This window comes from Gracilinanus agilis, chromosome 3 (assembly GCF_016433145.1).
Source record: "Gracilinanus agilis isolate LMUSP501 chromosome 3, AgileGrace, whole genome shotgun sequence".
NCBI lineage: Eukaryota > Metazoa > Chordata > Mammalia > Didelphimorphia > Didelphidae > Gracilinanus > Gracilinanus agilis.
The window spans coordinates 356,811,597-356,831,837 of NC_058132.1; the positions used below are offsets into that span (position 1 = coordinate 356,811,597).

At 37.1% G+C, this 20,241-nt stretch overlaps 1 protein-coding gene across 1 annotated transcript in view; it reads right to left on the reverse strand.

Annotated features, from left to right (window-relative positions):
• Positions 1-41: 41 nt before the first annotated feature.
• Positions 42-20,241, reverse strand: part of NECTIN3 (nectin cell adhesion molecule 3) — a 159,137-nt gene continuing 138,937 nt past the window's right edge. Inside the window, exons 8-9 of the mRNA XM_044669188.1 lie at positions 2,935-2,997; positions 42-827 (exon numbers count right to left, since the gene is read on the reverse strand). Coding sequence (XP_044525123.1) covers positions 648-827; positions 2,935-2,997 — 243 coding nt within the window. The 3' untranslated portion in view covers positions 42-647. The remainder of the gene's footprint in view (positions 828-2,934; positions 2,998-20,241) is intronic.

The window sequence follows — 20,241 nt, forward strand, 5'->3', positions numbered from 1 at the left end:
TCTCTCTCTCTCTCTCTCTCTCTCTCTCTCTCTCTCTCTCTCTCTCTCTCTGTATGTGTGTCTCCCTCCCTCCTTCCCTCTCTCTTTATTTTGTTGTTGTTACTGGGTTTTTTCCCCATACAGAGCAAATTATACCTCTTTGCTTAGGTCTCTATTTGTACACAGGTATTGTAATTTTATTAAGCATGTCAGGGAAAGACAAATCCCAGAGAAATAATTAGTGGAATGGATTCTAAACTCATTTTCTGCACGTTTGAATTACAGATGAATAGGCTGGCAGGCCTGAAACCCAGGGAGGATAGTGTAGCCAGCTGGGGCTCTATTTCTGGAGACTCACAGCAGCTATCACAGGCACACACTGGAATTTTAAATGAAAATGCCATTGCAGGCCAAATGTTAGTAGGTTTTTTTTTTTTTAATGGAACACACACACACACAGAGCTATACTCAAATTCACAGATATACGCAGTAGTTCAGAAAATCATTTAAGGCTAGAGACTAGCCAATCAACTGTAAGTCATTCATCAAAACTCCAGAAGCACTTGGTCCAGCCCCTAGGAAAGTCAGAGCTAAGAGATACACTGCTCAGCGTGGTCTTTCCCCAGTAAAAAAAAAAAAAAAAAAGCCTTTTGTCAAGATGTCCATAATTACACGTAATGTTCTCGGGGGTTGATGTATGATCTTCCAGGGTCTGAGTTTTGCTGATGTTTGTCACAGCTCCAGTCTTTGTAACACGTCTGACTGTAAAGAGGATACATCTGCGGAAGCCTGTCTTCCCCTTCTGGATGTTCATCTTCATAGTCCAACTGTCTGCCATTTACCACAGTCTAAAAATTCAAACATTGCTTACGTTAAACACATCAGCTGTTGACATCATTCTAATTCTTTGGTACTAAGAATATGCCTTGGTACAGTCCCACAAACCCCTCAGTCCTATAACCCTATTACCAATAATTAATTGGCGACTATAATTTTATTATTTGGGAGTAAAATACACATCATTTTTGAGGCACTTGGCAAAAGTGGCGCTCATTCCCAAGACACAGAACATCAAACAAATGAGGTTCAGCTTTCTGAATTTAAAAACAATGTCTCTAAGAACGTGATGACAGGGGCAGCTGGGTGCATGATGGATAGAATGACAAGCCTGGAGATGGAAGAACCCAGGTTCAAATCTGGCCTCGGACACTTCCTAAATGTGTGATCCTGGGCAAGTCATTTTGTCTAGCCCTTGCTCTTCTGTCTTACACTTGTTACTAACACAGAAAGTAAGAGTTTAAAAAGAGAAAGAGAGAGAACATTATTGTAAAGGACTTTAGAGTTCTGATCAACAGAATGACCAAAAATAGGGCACATGATGAAATGTGTTATTGATCTACCTCATGACAGAGAGGTGATGAACTCATAGTTTGAGCCTTTTTTTTTTCTTTTAGACATGGTTAATGGGGTAATTTGTTTTACTTGACTATACATGTTTGTAACAGGGTTTTTTTGTTTGTTTTTATTTTCCTTTTCCAACTTTAGTGGAGGGAGGAGGAAGTAGGAAGGAAAAAAGGTGAATCTTCCTTGACTGAAAAAATAGAAATTTAATTTAAAAATAAAGGTAGTGTCACTTTGAAGGTTGATTAATAACATGATAAATGAGAAGAGAGAAGAGCTGTTAAACTTAAAGGTTTCTTTTTTAAATAATATTTTATTTTTCCCCAATTACATGTAAAAACAATTGTTAACATTTCATTTTTGCAGTTTTGAGTTACAAATTTTCTCTTTTTCCCACTCTCCCTCCCTACCTTTCTCCTCCTCTCTCCCTCAGCTGGTAAAGCTTAAGAGTTTCTATCAACAAGGTCTCCAAAGCAGATGTTGGCAACAGAGACACAGTAAGTTCAAGGAATTCAAACCAATAAGAAAGTCAAAAATTGAACAAAGAGCACTTGGGAGTTGTGTATGGGAAGGTCGTAGTACTTCAAAGGATTTTAGAAATCATCTAGTTTACTATTTTCATTGCATAGCTAAAGAAATAGAAGCCCAGGGAGGCTGTGTCTTAGCTAACATCATAAAGGATGTTAATGGATATGAACCTAGTCAGTCCTTCCACAATGCCATGAAAATCTGTAAGAAATGGCACCCCAGCTTACCTACCCTCTCCCAGAAAATTCCCACAAAATCCCTTTAAGAGTTAAAATTTCTTCCTTGTTCTTTTTCTAGCCTATGTCATACTTGAAACCTATTATGAAATACATTACTTATAATTCATAATTGTGTCTCGGCCAGTATCATCCATCTTCTAGTCCAAGGCAGGGGTTTATGGGTTAAAAAACAATTTTAAATGTATACCTTCCTCTTGTATTTAGTTTTTTCCCATCTATAAGGCCTGCTACTTCCAGCTTCTATCTCTATACAGCAATAATTTGAATATTTAAAAGACAGTGATTGGTGGTGAATTGTGATTTTTTTACGAGTCAAAATTATAGTTTGTGGATAGAGGCATAAACAAATAATGTCCCTCTCTGAAGGCTTCTTTCTTTCTTTTTTTTCTTTTAAACTCTTACCTTCAGTTTTAGTATAAGTTCCAGGATAGAAGAGTGGTAAGAGCTAAGCAATCAGGGCTAAGTGACTTGCCCAGGTTCACAAAGCTAGGAAATATTGAGGCAAAATTTGAGCCCAGGATCTTGACTCCAGGCTTGGTGTTTTATCTACTCTGCTATCTAGTTGTTACTAAGGGTTACTTATTTCATTGGGCATGATATCTATTGCTTAGGAAGGACAAACCCTGAATATTTTATCAAATTTTATTCCATTAGTTACTCAAAGAGAAAATTGAACATAAGGGGAAAAAATGAAGAAGGATCTTCATAAGCTTCACATAATGCTTCACTTCTATGAAAACTTTGGTCTGGCCAAATTTCACCCCTAGAATAAAAACCTATTACTTACAGTATGCTGAAAGCTGCCTACTTCTCTTTCTTTGTACTGACTCTGCAAAGGAAAGTGTTCTCTCTGTGGGGGAAAAAAAACAACAAAACAAAAATATTTGCTTTTATTGCATATATATAACTATTGCAAAACATTCATACATAATACTAAGAATAGCATTTAAAAGAACTAACTATAAAACTTATTAAATATCTATTCAATTCACAAAAATCACAATGAAATATTGAAAATAAAGTAGGAAGGAAAGGAGCCTAGCAGTACCAAATCTTAAAACAATATTACATGGTACTAGTTAAGGCAAAAAGAAGTTGGTCAGAATAGATTAGGTGTATACAACATAAAGAAGCAAATGAACATAATATTTGCTAAGTCCAAAGACCCCAATTCAGGGTGTAAGACTCATTCTTCAATAGAAAACTGCTGGGAAAAACATAAAGAAATTTATCAGAAATGACATATAGACCAGTGATTCCCAAAGTGGGCGCCACCACCCCCTGGTGGGTGCTGTAGCGATCCAGGAAGGTGGTGATGGCCACAGGTGCATTTGGGGGCGATGAATAACTGTAAGGGGGCGGTGATAGTATGTGACAGGGGGTGCTAAGTAATATTTTTTCTGAAAGCGGGCAGTAGGCCAAAAAAGTTTGGGAACCACTGATATAGACCAACATCTCACACCATATACCAAGATATATGGACCTTTAAATGGATACATCACCTAGACATAAATATATATATATATATATATATATAATAAAGCAAAGAACTGCCTTTTATGTAGAAGAGTTCATTTCCAAACAAGGGATAGAAAGAATCAGAGAAGTTCAAATGGACAATTTTGAGGCTCTAAAATGAAAAGCTTTTTGTGTAAATGAAACCAATGCAGCTAGGAAACAGTTAACTGGAGGAAAAATTTTAGGGCAACTTTCTTTGATAAGAGTTGCCAAGACAAATAAGGATTTGCTTCAAATATATGAGAATAAGAGCCATTTCCACAATAAATAAATGATCAGAAGATATGAAGTTTTCAAAAAAATCTAACTAGATGAAATAACGTTCTAAATCATTAATAATCAGAGAAAGAAAAAATTAAAGCAGTTTTCATGTTTGACCTCACACCTATCGACACGGGTGACAAAAAAAAGGAAAATGACAATTGTTGGAGGTGGCAATGGAAAAGAGGCTCACGAACTATTGGAACTGTGAAGTGGTCCTGAGATTTTGGAAAGCAATTTGGAATTATGTTTGAAAAATCACTATATTCTACAAACTCTTTGATCCAGTGATTTCACTACTAGGCCTATAAGCCAAAGAGATTAAAGAAAGAAGAAAAGGAAGCAAATTAAAAAAATAGTAATGCTCACTTTTTTGTTATAATAAAGAACTGGAAACAAAAGAGGTGTCCATCAATTGGGGAAGAGATGGACAAATTATGGTATATGGATGTTTTATACTATATTTATTCTATTTACTATGTGCCTTATGCTATACTATATCTTATATTAAGTACGATAATGTCATAAGAGATAAGAAGACTGAATTGATGTATTGATGCCAATTGAAGTGAGACAACCAGTTGTGTAATTTATACAATAACAATAGCATTCCAAAGATGGATAACATAGAACGTTTTAAGAACTCTAAATGAAGCAATAACCAATCATGATTTCCTAGGACAACAAATAAACAAGCAGTGAAGTACACCTGCTTTGGGTATACTTTCCAAAGGCACTTGGACATGGACACAGTAGTAATTTGTTTTGATAAATTATGCATATTTGTTACAAGGGTTTTGCTTTGATTTTTTTCCTTCTAAATGGTGGGGGAGTGGTAGGAAGTGAAAACAAATGCTTGTCAGTTGAAAAATAAAAAGGAGGAAAAAAAAATTCAAGATAATCCTGTCACTTGGGAGTACAAGTCTTGCTCTCCTACCTCTATACTTGTTATGATGGTATGAGAAAAATGCAGAAAAGAAACATACTCTATGGAAAAACTTTTATATATACTTGCATCTTACTGCAGTCATGGCCCAACAGGAAGGAAGGAAATCTCTCAGCTGGCCTCAGTCTTAGATTTCAGATAGGATTAAAATTGAGAAAAATATGCTTTGCTCTACATAGCGGTCTTTGTTCTTGAGTATATCATCCACCCTGTAGCTGAACTCTCCTACATTTGTTGTTGTCTGCCCCATTTAGAGTATGGTGTGAGCTCCATGACAGAAGAATCATTGCTTTTTTCTATTTGTATCTCCCTCTCCCCCAAGCTTGAAACATGATAAGCACTTAATAAATATTTTTTCATTTATTTGTTCATTTATCCCTTCCTCTCTCCCATCCCACTAATGCAACAATAATACCATCTCGAAACTCATATACAAAGCACAGAGCTTGGCACCTGGGAGGCACTTTATAAATTTTGGTTGATTTATGTATTAAAGAAATAATTATTTCTCAGTTTTTGCAGAGGATGGTCAGCTCTCAATAACCCACAGGAGGATTGCCCATTTTGTAATAATAATTCTAGTTCATGTTTATTTAGTTTTCTAGTTTACAAAATGATTATCTTATGACAAGCATATTTTCTGTGGCAAATGTTCAGACAGCCAATTTCCCTTACCATCACAGACAGGCTTCTAGTACAGCCAGTGTCTACACCAGAAATTCAAACTAATACAAGCCTGAGCCAAATATAATTAGGAAGGTATAACTGCTGCCCCAGGGCCCTTAGAAAGTATAACCAATACAGGTATACTTCACTGTCTGTTTATCTTATGTTTTTAGATTATTCAGGCCACTGTTCCTTTCACAGTCTGATTCATTGAAAACTGCCTCCAGGAACATTTAGGTGGCTTAGAGGGGTCTTAAGTCACTTCTAGCTGTGTGACCCTGGGCAAGGCACTTAATCCCAATTGCCTAGCCAGTAAAGGCAATTCTTTTGCCTTGAAACTGATACTTAGTATTGATTCTAAGACAGAAGGTAAGGGTTAAAAAATAAACAAACAAAAACAAAAACCTGTTTCTCTGTCATCATAGTATCTAAATTGAACCTGGAAAAATTTCCAAAGTTTTTTTTTTAGTAAACCTTATTCTCTATATTGAATATCAATATCAAGAAGATAGGACTCATATTTTTCATTAATGAAAGTGTTTCAGAACTTTCTGAACTAAGGACAGAAGTAGAGATGCCTAAACTACCAAAAAGTTAATTCATTCTTTTGAGGTGTGTCTGGATTTTTAAAAAAAGATCATCTCAGTATTATTGTTACCTCCCTTACAGGCTAAGCATTCTTCATGTCACAATACTGAATCAAGGTCAGGGGTGGGGTGGGAAGGAACAATAAAACTTCTCTTTTGCAAATGGCAGTGATTTTCTTGCAACTAATACATCAAAATCAACCATTTTCTATAGCAGATGACCTGTTTTTGTTTCTAGATCTGACAGTTTTATTGTATAACATATATGAGAAGGATATTGAAAGAACTTCTAGGCAATTTCCAGTTTCCAAAATGTACAAATTATTGTTCTCAGACCTTGGGCTTTGAAAAGAGGTCTAGCAATCCTTACTGTACCCAGTGCTTCTCTCAGCTCTATGGTTATTCTGGGGTAGAAAACCTAGTCAATTGTGGTGGCAAGGTGAAAAATATAAAAAATAGCCTACTACATTTAGGGAGCAGTAAAAAAATTTCGACTTGGGAAGACTGCTTGTAGAAGATGGGATTTCCACTGGGACTTGAAGGATGAAACAGGGAAGCCAGGAGAGGAAGCTGAAGAGGGAGAGCATTTCAGGCATGAGGAACATTCAATAAAAATGGAAAGAGTTGTTGGAAGATGGCATGTCTTGGATGAAGAATAGCAAGAAGGCCATTCTTATTGGATTTCAGAGAACATAGGGGAGTAAGGTGAAAAAAAGACTGGAAAAGCAGGAGGGGAAAGTAATTTTAAATGCCAAACATAGGATTTTATATTTGATCTTGGAGTTAACAGGAAACTATGTGGAATTTATTAGTTAGGAAGGTGACATGGTTTTATGATTAAAATGATCTCTAGAGATGGATTTGGGGGCAAGAATATAAGTTTATTGATTATATCAGGTTTGCTGGTTAGGCTAGCATCATAACCAATAAAGTTCTATAAGTCTCCATGGCTCTCTTGTAAGTAGGGATAAGCTGGGCCGGGTCATCCAGCTCAAAAAACAGACTTTTAGAAGCTCATTATTCAGCCCCTTTCTAGAATGTCCCAAGACATCTTTAATTGGTTGATAACTAATTAAGAGATGGTCCATCAACCTAGTTACTCCTCTCCACCCCCCATAGGCCATGTACACAGGAAAAGAATGTGTTCCCCCTTTATTTACTAACTAAATTCTGTCCAAAAGGAAGCTATTCCTTGGAATTCCTAAAGGCAAAGAAAATGCAATAATTAGCAGACTAGATAGTATCTCTGACCCAGATTCCAGGCATAGGAATACCCAATTATATATATATATATACGTATATATATATATATATAAATTAATACAGTATATGAAAAATAGATTCTCACAATGGTTAGACCTGAGTTTCAAGAAGACCCCATTGATAGCTGAATCGATGATAGTGAATGACTGTAGTGAATGACTGTAGTATAGTGGAGAGAACTGAGAAATGGAGACCAACCAGCAGGCTGTTCCAATAGTGGAGTGCAGCATAATGAGGACCTATACAGGGGTGGCTGGCAGTCTCTAAAGTGCCTAAGAATGGAATATTCTCCCTAGGGGATATATGTGCAAATAATTTATAGATGTCTATTTTAATACTTGAATGAAGCCATTGAGAATACTAAAGGCAATTTTAAAATTAAACCATCTTATTCAATTGGCTGGCTTGTCTCTTAAATCTAAGCATCCTAAAATGATTGACTTAGAGTTGGAAGATATCTTAGAGACCACTGAATCCATGATCCTCATTCTATATGCGAAGAAACTGGGATATAAAAAGGTCAAGGGACTTGCTTAGGGTCACACGAGTAGTAAGTACCTGAGACTGATTGGTGCTGAAGCCAGGTCTTCTTGATGCCAAGCCCAGGGCCCTTCCCTCTACAACAAAATGCCCTCCCAGGTGCCCAGAAGAGCCATAACCCTCCCAAGGAGTCAGCACTTTTAGCAGGCCATTCTTCTTTAAGTGTAACCTAATTGTTTTTTTTTTCTCCTATAATTCATTCTCATTTCAGAGAGGCTTTCAAAATGCGTGCTTATCTGCTTGTATACATAACATGTACTTAGTACAAGGCCCTGGGGATGCCAGGAGCAGAAATAGCTGTGCACCCGAGGTTTCAGGGCCATGCACATAACTGCTCACAGCTCCCCAGGGCTATTTAGAAAGCAGAGAGAGATGCTGCGGATGCTAGGCTGAGGGAGGAAGCATAACAGAAACGAGCCTCTAGATGGGAGAAGCCAGTCTATGGGCAGAGAACTAGGTTCAGCAGTCCGTGGGGAGGGCAGTAATATGATAGAAAGGTAGACTTATTTCAGCTGTGTCGAGTATTATACTGGCATCTGAGATATTTTACAACTTGTACCGGGGGAGCCAACGATTAAGAAAAATTATAGATCAGGATGCTAAAAGAACTGAGACACTATCATTGATTTTTGAGAGATCATGAAGAGGGGGCAGCTGGGTGGCTCAGTGGATTGAGAAGCCAGATCTAGAGACAGGAGGTTCTGAGTTCAAAGCTGGCCTCAGATACATCCTATCTCTGTGACTTTGGGCAAGTCACTCAACCCCCACTGTCTAGTCCTCATTGCTCTTCTGCCTTGGAACCAATAGTAAGAGAGAAGGCAAAGGCTTTAAAAAAAAAAAAGAAGAGGAAATCACATTTCTCATCAAGAACAGGTCATGCCAGGATAATTTCATTTCCTTTCTTAGCAGGGTTGCTCACTTAGGGGAACATTGTAGATAGGGTTTACCTGGATTTCAGTAAAGTATTTGATAGAGTTTCTTATGCTATAATTCTTATAGCTAAGATAGAAAGATGAGAGCTAGAAAAGAGTGCATTTAATGGGATTCAGAACTGGCTAAATGATTGGACCAAAAGAATAGCTATTGTATAAATAGAAATATTGTACCTTTGAACTAAATCTCCCAGAATCCCTTTCCTCTTTCATCCCCACCTTGCGTGCTTACATATTGTTTATAAGTTTGCTATAACTCTGCCTCATGCTCTCTTTTCCCACGTGAGTAGCAGTGGGCTTTCTTTACTGAGCCTTTTCTTCCCCTTACTTTAAGTTATTATAAATAAATCTTATTAAAATATAATACTTGGAGTATTTGGATATTAATTTTTAATCTTACACTATCAATGATTTGATGTCAACTTAGAAGGATACTCATGGTGGAGTGTCTCATGGATCTGTATGTGGGTCTGTACTGTTTACATTTTAGCAATGCCCTAGATAAAAGCATAGATCAAATGCTTATCAAATTTGAAAATCACACAAAAGTGAGAATTGTTAATATTTTTCAAGATAGTCTAAGATAGGAGGGAAAATCCATATAAATTAGCTAGGGCATTGGGCTAAATGTATTAATATGAAATTTAAAAGGACTTGGATTTTAAAAAAAATAGCTTCACAAGTTCAAAATGGGGGAGACATGATTAGACAGTAATTTATTTGGAAAAAAGGTCTGAGGGATTTTTGTGAAACTAAAAAGCCCTATAAGTTCAATTCAAATCCTGTCAATAGTACAATGTGTCATCCAAAAATAAAACCACCTACTGTTTTGGGGGAGTTGGGGGGGGAATAATGTCCAAGGCTAGGCATTGTTACATTCAATTCAGAATACCCACATTTTAGGAAGGACATGAATAAAATGGAGAGTATCCAGAGAAGGTTTATTAGGCTTTTGGGGTTCTGCCAAGAGATGGAGCAATTCAGAATACATGGGAGAAAACTGTAGTTTTCTTCAAGTATTTGAAGGATTATCACTTGAAAGAGGGAGCCAAACTTGATCTGTTTGGCCTTATAGGTATCTATCAATGGGTTGAAGCTGAAAAGAGGGAAATTTAAGCTTACTAGAGAACAGTCAAATGTTCCTAACAATGACAGTATCCAAACCAAACATGGAACAACTGATAGGTTTAATATTGGAAAAGAAGTGAGACAAGACTGTATACTGTTACCATATTTAACTTAGGTGCAGAGTACATCATGTGAAATGTCAGTCTAGATCAGTGATTCCCAAAGTGGTCGCCACCACCCCTTGGTGGGTGCTGCAGTGATCCAGGAGGGCGATGATGGCCATAGGTGCATTTATCTTTCCTATTAATTGCTATTAAAATTAAAAAAAAATTAATTTCCAGGGGGCTAAGTAATATTTTTTCTGGAAAGGGGGCAGTAGGCCAAAAAAGTATGGGAACCACTGCTATAGATGAATCAAAAGCCAGAATTAAGGTTGCCAGGAGAAATATCAACAATCTTAAATAAGCAGATGATGCCCCTCTTGGTGGCAGAAAGTGAAGAGTTAAGAAACCTCTTGATGAGGCTCATGAATGAGGAAAGTGTAAAAGTTGGCTTGAAACTTAACATCAAAAAAATTATGGGGGGCAGCTGGGTAGCTCAGTGGAGTGAGAGTCAGGCCTAGAGACAGGAGGTCCTAAGTTCAAAGCCAGCCTCAGCCACTTCCCAGCTGTGTGACCCTGGGCAAGTCACTTGACCCCCATTGCCCACCCTTACCACTCTTCCACCTATGAGACAATACACCAAAGTACAAGGGTTTAAAAAAAATTATGATCTTGGCAACTTGTCCTATCACTTCCTGGCAAAAAAAAAAAAGGGGGAGGAAAAAATGGAAGCAGTGTGAGATTTTATATTTTTGAGCCCAAAGATCACAGCAGATGGTGACTTTGCCACGAAATTAAAAAATGTTTGTGGGGAAGTTGGTGGCTCAGTAGATAGAGAGCTAGGCTTAGAAATGTGAGGTTCTGGGTTCAAATTTGACTTCAAACACTTCCTAGCTGAGTGACCCTGGGCAGGTCACTTAGCCCTAATTACCTAGTTTACCTAATCACTCTTCTATTCTTGGAATTGAAACTTTATATCTGTTCTTAGAGAGTAAGAGTTTTAAAAAAATTAATTAAAAATTAAAAAAAAACTTGTTCCTTGGAAATAAAGCTATGGTAAATCTGGTCTTAAAAACAGAGATATCATCTCACCAACAAAGGACTGGATAGTGATAATAACGGGTTTTCTAGCAATATATGGCTAGTGGGATTGGACAGGGGGTGCCTCAAAATTGACATTTTCAACTAGTGGTGCTGGAGAAGACTTTTGGGAGTCTCTTGGACAACAAGGAGATTAAATTAATCAATACTTAAAATTAAATTAATTAACTAATTAAGAAATTAATTCCAATTATCCACTAGAAGGTCTAATACTGAAGCCAAGGCTCAGATACTTTGGCCACAAAATGAGAGACAAGATTCGTTAGAAAAGATTCTGATGTTGGGAAAGATTAAAGGCAAAAGGAGAAGGGGATGAAAGAGGATGAGATGGATAGATAGTGTCATGGAAGTATCAAACATGAGCCTGGATAAACTTCAGGAGATAATGGAGGACAGAAGGATCTGGCAAGCTATGGTGCATGGGCTTAGGAAAACTTGGACAGACATGAATGAATGACTGAACAATGAGGACAATAAAGTAGAATGAGCAGCCTCAGGGAATAATAGCTACCCCTTTATTAACAGTCCTCAGAAGTAGAAACCTCACTCTTTGAGTGCACTGTAGAGGGCATTCTTACTCAAAAATCAACAAAGCATTGCCTAATGTGTACCAGGTGAGAGAAACAGGTAGCTAAGTGAATTGAGAGTCACACTTAGAGATGCCAGTTCCTGTGCTCAAATCTGGCCTCAAACACTTTGTAGCTGTGGCTTTGAACCAATATATAGTACTAATTCTAAGTTGGAAGGTAAATATTTTTTAAAAAATTATTCTCTGAGGTCCCTTCCAACTGTGAGTGTTTGTGGGGGTTCAGTGTGTGTATGTGTGTGCCAAAGGGATGTATACATAGTATTTTGTATAGATTTTTGGACAAGGTATGGCTTATTAATAATCAAGATTTAAACTAGGGGTCAGGAAATGAAATATATCTGCTCTTTCTTCCAAGGGGATTAATGAAGATTATATACAAACACATACCACAGCTTTACTTGTCTTAGGGATCAATATGAAAAAAAAATAAACAAAAAAACTAATCTGTTTATTCAGATGGTGCATTTCCAAACTGTTGATCTTACGTGAGAAAAGAAAGTGCCCAGAGGTTTTAGGGGTTCGGGGCCGGTTGGGTTAGTGTGCCCTGATGTAAGCCCAAAGGTTCACACGTGAGTGTGAATAAGTAGATATCTGATACAGTGCACTCATGCCCTTAATAATGGACTCAGGTAAGTCAGCAAGAAAAGGTTTGAAAGCAGGGAGGGATCTGTCACAAAGGGAATTTCTCCAGAAAAGATCTTGGTTTTAATTTTAACCAAGTGAGCTGAGAGAGAAAATGTCAATGAATGGGAACAATATGAAGGGGAGGGAAAGACAGGTAAGGGGAGAGAGGGAGGGAGGGAGAGAGACAGAGACAGAGAGACAGAGACAGAGAGAGACAGAGACAGTGAGACAAAGATAGTGAGAGAGTCAGAGAAAGAGAGACAGAAAGACAGAGGCAGAGAGACAGAGAGACAGAGAGAGATGGAGAGAGAAAAAGAGGCAAAGGCAGAGGAGAGAAAGAGACAGATACAGAGACAGACAGACAAGAGATAGAGAGAGGGAGAGAGAAGGAAAAAGAGACAGATAGAAGGGGAGAGAGACAGAGACTGAGAAGGATACAGAGAGAGAGGAGAGTCACACAGAGAGAGAGAGAAGGGGAAGGGAGAGAGAGAGAGAGAGGTAGAGATGGAGAGAAGTAGACAAAACAGACAATCAGATATTGCAGGATAGACGTAAAGCTGACTAAAGTATGAAAAATAGAGATAATTATAAAAGTCTGATTATTGAATCAAAGTGATTCAAGAGAGGCCATCTGTAACAGTAAGTTACAAACATGGGAACCCCGAGTTTTAGCATTGGCTCTTCCTCTAGCCAGCTAGTTGGTTATGCCTTGACATTAAGCCTCAAAGGCCTTGAATGAGGCATTTGAATTCTTTGGGCCTTAGTGTTTTCATCTATAAAATAGAGGTGGTAGTTGTAATGGAGGGTTACCAGGGATATTAACTATTACTATTTGTGGGTTCACACTGGGGTGAAAGAGACAGGAATGACAGATGACAGGACCAAAACAAGGTAGGGAGACCAGGTTATACTGCCAAGGAGCTAACTGTCAACAGGAATGGCAGTTAGGCCCAACAGTCACTCAGCCCACCTAGGCAAAGGCCTATGGAACCAGTAGGCAAATGACAAAAATTTATAACAGTTTAATTGTGGGAAACAATAATAAAGGATGGGAATAAGGGATTCAACACTTACATGCTAAGGGCAAACCACAGGGACAGGGGAAGGACTTATCTACACTAATCTAAGACCTAAGCCAGGCAGGGCCCAGAGAATAACAGGACTGGAGTGGGAATCCTCACAGTAGAGTCCAGAGATGTTTTCAGGCTGCCAGGAACCAACTCCTCCAGAACTGATGGTCCAAAGCAGCCCAGTAGGGAGAGAAGCCTGCAAACTGCTCACCAGATCGCAAATTACTCCCTACTCAGTGCTGTCATGCAGGATAGATGTCCTCTGCTTCCAACCTTCACCACACTCAAGGATCCCAGCGAATCAGGGTGCAACTCCACTAGCTCTGAGGTCTCCCAGGGAATCAGTTACTGCCTGTCCCAACCAGGATGGAGTCCTCAGAGAGTACAAGCCACTTCCTGCTTCCCCATTCCATGTGGAATTCTCCAGCCCTTCCTGCTAAGTCTCCTACATAACAACTAAATAATAATCTTCCTCACAACATGGTTTAGTTGAATTTTAAGGTCCTTTCCTCCTATAAAAATCCTATGACCCTAAGTCTGACTCCACAGTCTTCATTAATTCACTATTGAAAAAAGAACAGTTGTATTTCATCACCTCATTAGTCCTCCTCCTCCTCCTCCTCCTCCTCCTCCTCCTCCTCCTTCTTCTTCTTCTTCTCCTCCTCCTCCTCCTTCTTCATTAAAAACCCTTACCTTCTGTCTTAGAATTGATACTAAGCAATGGGCATTAAGTGACTTTCACAGGGTCACACAACTTGTAAGTATTTGAGGTCAGATCTGACCACAGGACTTTCTGTCTTCAAGCCTAGCTCTGTAATCCACTGAGCTACCCAGTTGCTCTTCTAAGATTCCTTTAACATGAGACAGACAGAAGCTTCATTCCACTGTTAGAAATGTCTTGAAAATACACATGTCTAAAAGATATAACATATGCATTTGGGGGAAATTAAGAGTATAAATGAGAATATAAGATACTTGCTTGTCCGGATGCCTTAGGGGGAAATTAAAAAGAGCAAAGGGACCCTGAAGTGATCCCTGAAAAGGAATGCCAAGAAGAGGGAAAATGACACCAAAAGAAAGGCTAGAGGTGCACCTTTTGGCACTCAAGACTTTCAGAAACCAGAAAATGGAGTTCCTTCTTAACTGACTCCTTTTTTATAGTTGGTCTCTTAAAGAGACAGAGTGAGATTAAGTAATTTCCTTTAACACAGAAATTCTGCTCTTAACGAGACAGAGTGAAATTAAGACAACTCCTTATAACAGTAAGAATTATTTTAAAAGCTCCAAATGGGCATTGTGAGTTCCTTGTATTTTCAAACTGATGATTTTTTTGGTCATATGAATACTTCACAATAAAATAAATACTTCTCAAATAAAATAAAGGTCAATAAAATATCTTTGGTATGAAAGGCATTTTATAGTAAACTAATTTAAAAAAGCATTTTACCTCTGCTTTGCTCATTCTTCATATTTTCTTGCTGACAATGAAAAAGTACACTCTCACTTCCCATCCCAGTAACTCATAACAACAATGTATGTAGAACATAAGGAGATATTGACAATAAGGAATTATCATGGAGAGTTTACCATTATAGTCAATTATTAACTCTAAGTTTATATCACAGTGTTTACCATCAGACATATTCTCTTAACTCTTTCAGTCCAATATATTATTTAATATCTTTTTAAAGTAACACTGAATTATTAAATGGTAGCCTGAAAGTGTTAATTATATCTTAAAAGGGAAAAATTTTCCTAGTTCACTATTAAGATAAATTTCATTATTCCTAACATGTAAAAGTTCATTGCTTTATTTTTTCAATGAACTAATTTTGGTACAGTAATACTTCAGTTTTCCTTGATAATCCATCCCAAAACAATTGGGAAAATCCGAAACCAACAAAAACCGCGGCAATAATTTCTATATGAATCAATGTAAATCCAACTAATTCATTCTAGATCTCCAAAATACATACCAAAACACATTTTATAGAGAATAAATATCATGTTTAATACTAAAAACAATAAGAAATTGACATAAAATGAATATAAAAGATTACTATAAAGAATAAATGACCATTTAACATGTCATTTACCTTTCTGAAAACTCTTCTTGGTGTAAGGAAGACAGCAAAGAGGGGAGAGAGGTTACTGTTTGGAAGGGGAATCTCCCTCCATAAGGACCTTAGGTATCAAGGCACTGTCTAGAAAGACTTTGGAAAGAAGCTGACACGTAGATGAGTTGTTACCTTGATTATGTCCCTCTTCTCACCAAGATCCTATGGGAGAATTTCTACTTGACTGAGATGAGATATCTCACTCCCAGTGAGAGAGCTCATTCATTTTGTATAGTCAGGTATATATTCTCCTTCTTATGCTTTATCTGATTTTCGTTTGCTATCTGTATGGATAAATGGATTTATTTGCTTTTCAATACATGTATTGATCACACTGAGCAGGAGAATGCATGGGTCTCCCTTTGTTTTTGCAAAATTAGCATCAAGGTCAAGTGGGTATGCCAATGAAATTCGTCAGAAAAACTGACGAAAACTGAGACAAATTTTTCTGGAAAAAATCGACGAAAATCGACAATAAAACCAAGGCATTACTGTATTTAAGGCATAGTCTTGCTTAATTCTTTTATTAAAATACATGGAAAAGAGACACATCACAACTAAATCATTGTATGTTTACAAAATAAGGTAACTAATTATATAGCAGGTGGATCAGAAAAATGAAGAAACTTGTATACACATCTGTAAAATATTCCAAAACATAGACTATACCAATCAAACAATACAAGTCAAAATATAAAATGGCTAAATTAAAGACATTTGGATGAAATGTGTATACACACACACACACACACATTTGTATGTCTAAACATCAGCAAAAACAATAAAGTGATGTTATTGATTGTCCTATCTCTCTTATCCTCCATATTCAATCAGCTGTTAAGTCCTACTGTTTCTACCTCTTCAATCTTCTTGGCAGAGAGCCTTCTGTTCCAATTTCCTCTCCACTCCCTTAAACTATTGCAATAGCTGTTTTTACATACTGCATATCTACTTGTGTACCTATCATATACCCCAGTGGAATATAAGCTACTTGAGGGCAGAGACTGTAATTTTTGACACTGTTATTTCCAGCCAAGCACTTAGGTCTCTTGAAATAAGAGTTCTTTAAACAGATTTTCACTCCTTCCCTCTCTCTCCTCTCTAATCCACCCTTCACACAATTTCCAGGTTAATTTTCCTTATGCACAAATCTGATCATATCACTCTCTGCTCAGAATTCTTTAATGCCACCCTTGTACCTAATGAATAAAATTTAGGGTCCTTAATCCATTCACAGATTTCCACAATTTGGTATTATCAAACATCTACATTTTTCATATAATTTCCTCATATATTTTCACATAATTCATATTTTTCATGTAATTTCATATATTAATATAACAATAACTTCATATACTTCATATAATAATAAACATCTAACGCAAATTTAACTAGGTTATTTTGGGGTTGTTGTTTTTTGTTGTTGTCATTTGAGTCGTGTCCAACCTTTTTCTATCCTATTAGGGATTTTCTTAATAGAGATACTGAAGTGGTTTGCCATTTCCTTCTCCAGCTCATTTTACAGATGAGGAAACTGAGGCCAACAGGGTTAAGTGACTTGCCCAGGGTCACATAGCTAGGAAGTATCAGAGGCTGGATCTGAATTCAGGGAAAAGTCTTCCTGACTCCAGTCTGGCACTCTCATTTACCATGCAATATTCAAGTCCTATCCTGTGTGCTACCCCTAAGCCCAAGTTTACAATGTTGCTTCTACTTAGAAATCTTGCTTTTACCTACCTTCCTCTGGACTTCTGTTATCTCCATCTTAAGACATCTTATTCATACTTTAAGGTCCAGTCCAAGGACCATCTCCTTCCCAGAATCCCTGTATCTATTAATGAGCCATCCCCTACCATCCCCTTAGACTTTGCTTATCACTTGATTTGTACCACTCATTTTTTAAAAATATCTTTTTTCACTTTGAGAGGCACCTGCACCCTCTAACAACCAATTTTTCCTTTCAAAGTAAAGTACATTAATTTTTTATGAAAATAGTTAAGCAAAATCACCTGTTAGGAGTGGTTTTAACTGGCAGCTCATTACTTTTCATTTTTATAATTTGCCATTTCTTAAGAAAAAGGATGTTGTATTGTTTTAATAATAACAAAGATGATAGCTTATATTTCTATAGAAATTTGTTTTCAGAACACTTTCCTTTTCAAAACATTGTGAGATAGGAAATAACACTTTTTCTACTATTTTACAGATGAGGAAGATAAGACTTGCACAACTTATTGGTTAGCCAATAACTGGTGACAAAGTCAACATTTGAACGTAGATCTCTAGGATCTAAGTTAAGAGCTCCCTCCACTACCCCCATCAGCATTTGTCATTGTCCTAGTTCCTAGAGATACCAGGAAAATAGTCATATATTTCCCTACCTCTAAAGAGCTTAGATATATGCCTTTCTGTGTTATAGTTATTTAGGTCATATCGCTTTACCATATTGAGAGCACTGTTAGGACAAAGGCTGTGTCTTAGATAATTTTATGAAAGCCTTTCAGGGGCTATCATAATCCTCTACATAGTGGAGCCATTTTTCTTTTCTTTTTAAGATCCTTTCCTTCTGTCTTAGAATCGACGCTAAGTATTGGTTCTAAGGCAAAAAAGCAGTAAGGGCTAGGCAATGGGGTTAAGTGACTTGCACAGGGCCACACAACTTGTAAGTATTTGAGGTCAAATTTGAATCTTGGACCTTCTGTCTCTAGGCCTGGCTCTCAATCCTAAACCTGAACTACCTCACTGCCCCCAGGAGGCATTTTTCAAAATGTTTGATAAAGTTGTTAAATTGTTCTCCAAAATGAGATGTCTACTAATCTAGACCTTGTGTTTTGGGTGCTTTATCATATAATTAGCTACCCTTTCCTTTGAACTCATCTTTAATATCCTTTTTTTATATATACCATGAATGCCTATTTGAACTTAGACATAATAAAGAGGTTGGGCCTCCTGAACAAAGTTGTTCTTAAAATTCATTCCATTGCTATATAGGTTTGGAACACAATAATCAGGAATTTAAATACTAAGATGATCATTTGGAAATGAAAATCACTAAAACTAATTAATCCCCCCTTTTCCTAAATCTTTTATTTAGCTATTAAATCAAGTTTTATTCCTGTTTGCAATTTGTCTATTTCCACAATAATAACAAATACTGAGAAGTGAAGGATAATCTGAGTTATTAATTAAAAGTAGTAACTGACAATTGGAGATTAATAAATGTTTCTCCACATGTTGGTATGTGTGTTCATACCATGTGTGTTCACATATCGATAGTATTCACAGATTGGTAGGATAACAAGGGATGTCTCCTCCTTTAAATCCTTGATCCAGTCCTATTTTGTACAAATTTTCTTTTCTTGTCTCTTTGGCACGAGCTTAAATATTGCAAGATGGCTGGCATTTTACTCACCCTTGGAAAATAAGGAGTTCTGACAAGGATCTCTGGTATTGATCATGATCATCTCTCATCTTGCCCAAAATGACCTAAATGAAGGTGCCTAAAATAAATCTCCAAGAACAAACAAATATACCCTAAAACAATTTGGAGTCTCCTAAATAAGGCATATTTCACCCCCTTTATTTCTCTTGATTATACTGTAGAAAGATAAACCATCTTTTTCTTTTTCCCTAATGATCTACTTTTTTTCCCCTTACAGATAATGCAACAAAAATTCTCTAAGACAGAGAATATAATACGGAAAGCTATCAATTCTTTGTGGAATAGTTCCTTTCCCAATTAAATAAAGCTGGATAAGAGGAATTCTGAATACACTTGATGAAAAACTATACTTATTTTTTCTTCCTGGTTCTGATATTTATAATGGGTGTTTTTGAATATCTTATTTTTTTCTTTTGAAAAGTGACAAGCAACCTGATCCATCGGTTTACCTCCTTTGGATGGAATGTAGTTTAAAGAAAAGGAAAGAAAGGTGGAGGAGGAGGAGAAATCTTTTGCTATAGAAAAATGTAGGTCTAATTTAACTTGCAGGTACACTAAGAAATATAATTTGGGAAACAGGAAGCCCAAAGAATGCAGTTTTCCTTTGTATTAGTGAAGTCATTGTCTGGAATTGCAGTTTGGCACTTTTCTCCACAATGGAGATAATGCTTAAATGACCTGCCTATAGAGCACCTTGGGCTAGAGTCCAGCTCATAAATTAGGCAGGATCAGAATGCATCAGCTCACTAGGAGTGGGGGCCCAGAAAGCCCCTGCAATGCAATGCAGGTGCAAAGTATTTGAGAGAGAAAAAGAGAGAGAGAGAGAGAGAGAGAGAGAGAGAGAGAGAGAGAGAGAGAGAGAGAGTGAGTGAGTGTGTGTGTGTGTATGCTTGTATGTGTGTTGAGCAGAGGACATGAAGGGCTCTCCATAGCAAAATCTATTGATTTCAACATTTAAAAAAAAAAGGGAAGGAGTGACTTTCCAGAAGTCAGACTTTAAATGGAACCACTATTTGGATGGGATAACATTTACATTCAGTACAGGTATAATTTAGTCTTCAATGTCAGTATTAAACCATGCTGCTAAGGAAGCACCATTTTGATAGGTACCATCTTTATGAAGGGGCAGGAAATATTATCCATTAGCAGCATATGCATCAATGTAATGGCACGTCTAATAGAAAAACAAGGTGAAAGGAGCAAGATATTACAATCTAAAGTCACAGAAACAGACACAATAGCTTTAATATTCTCTCAGTAACACCTAGC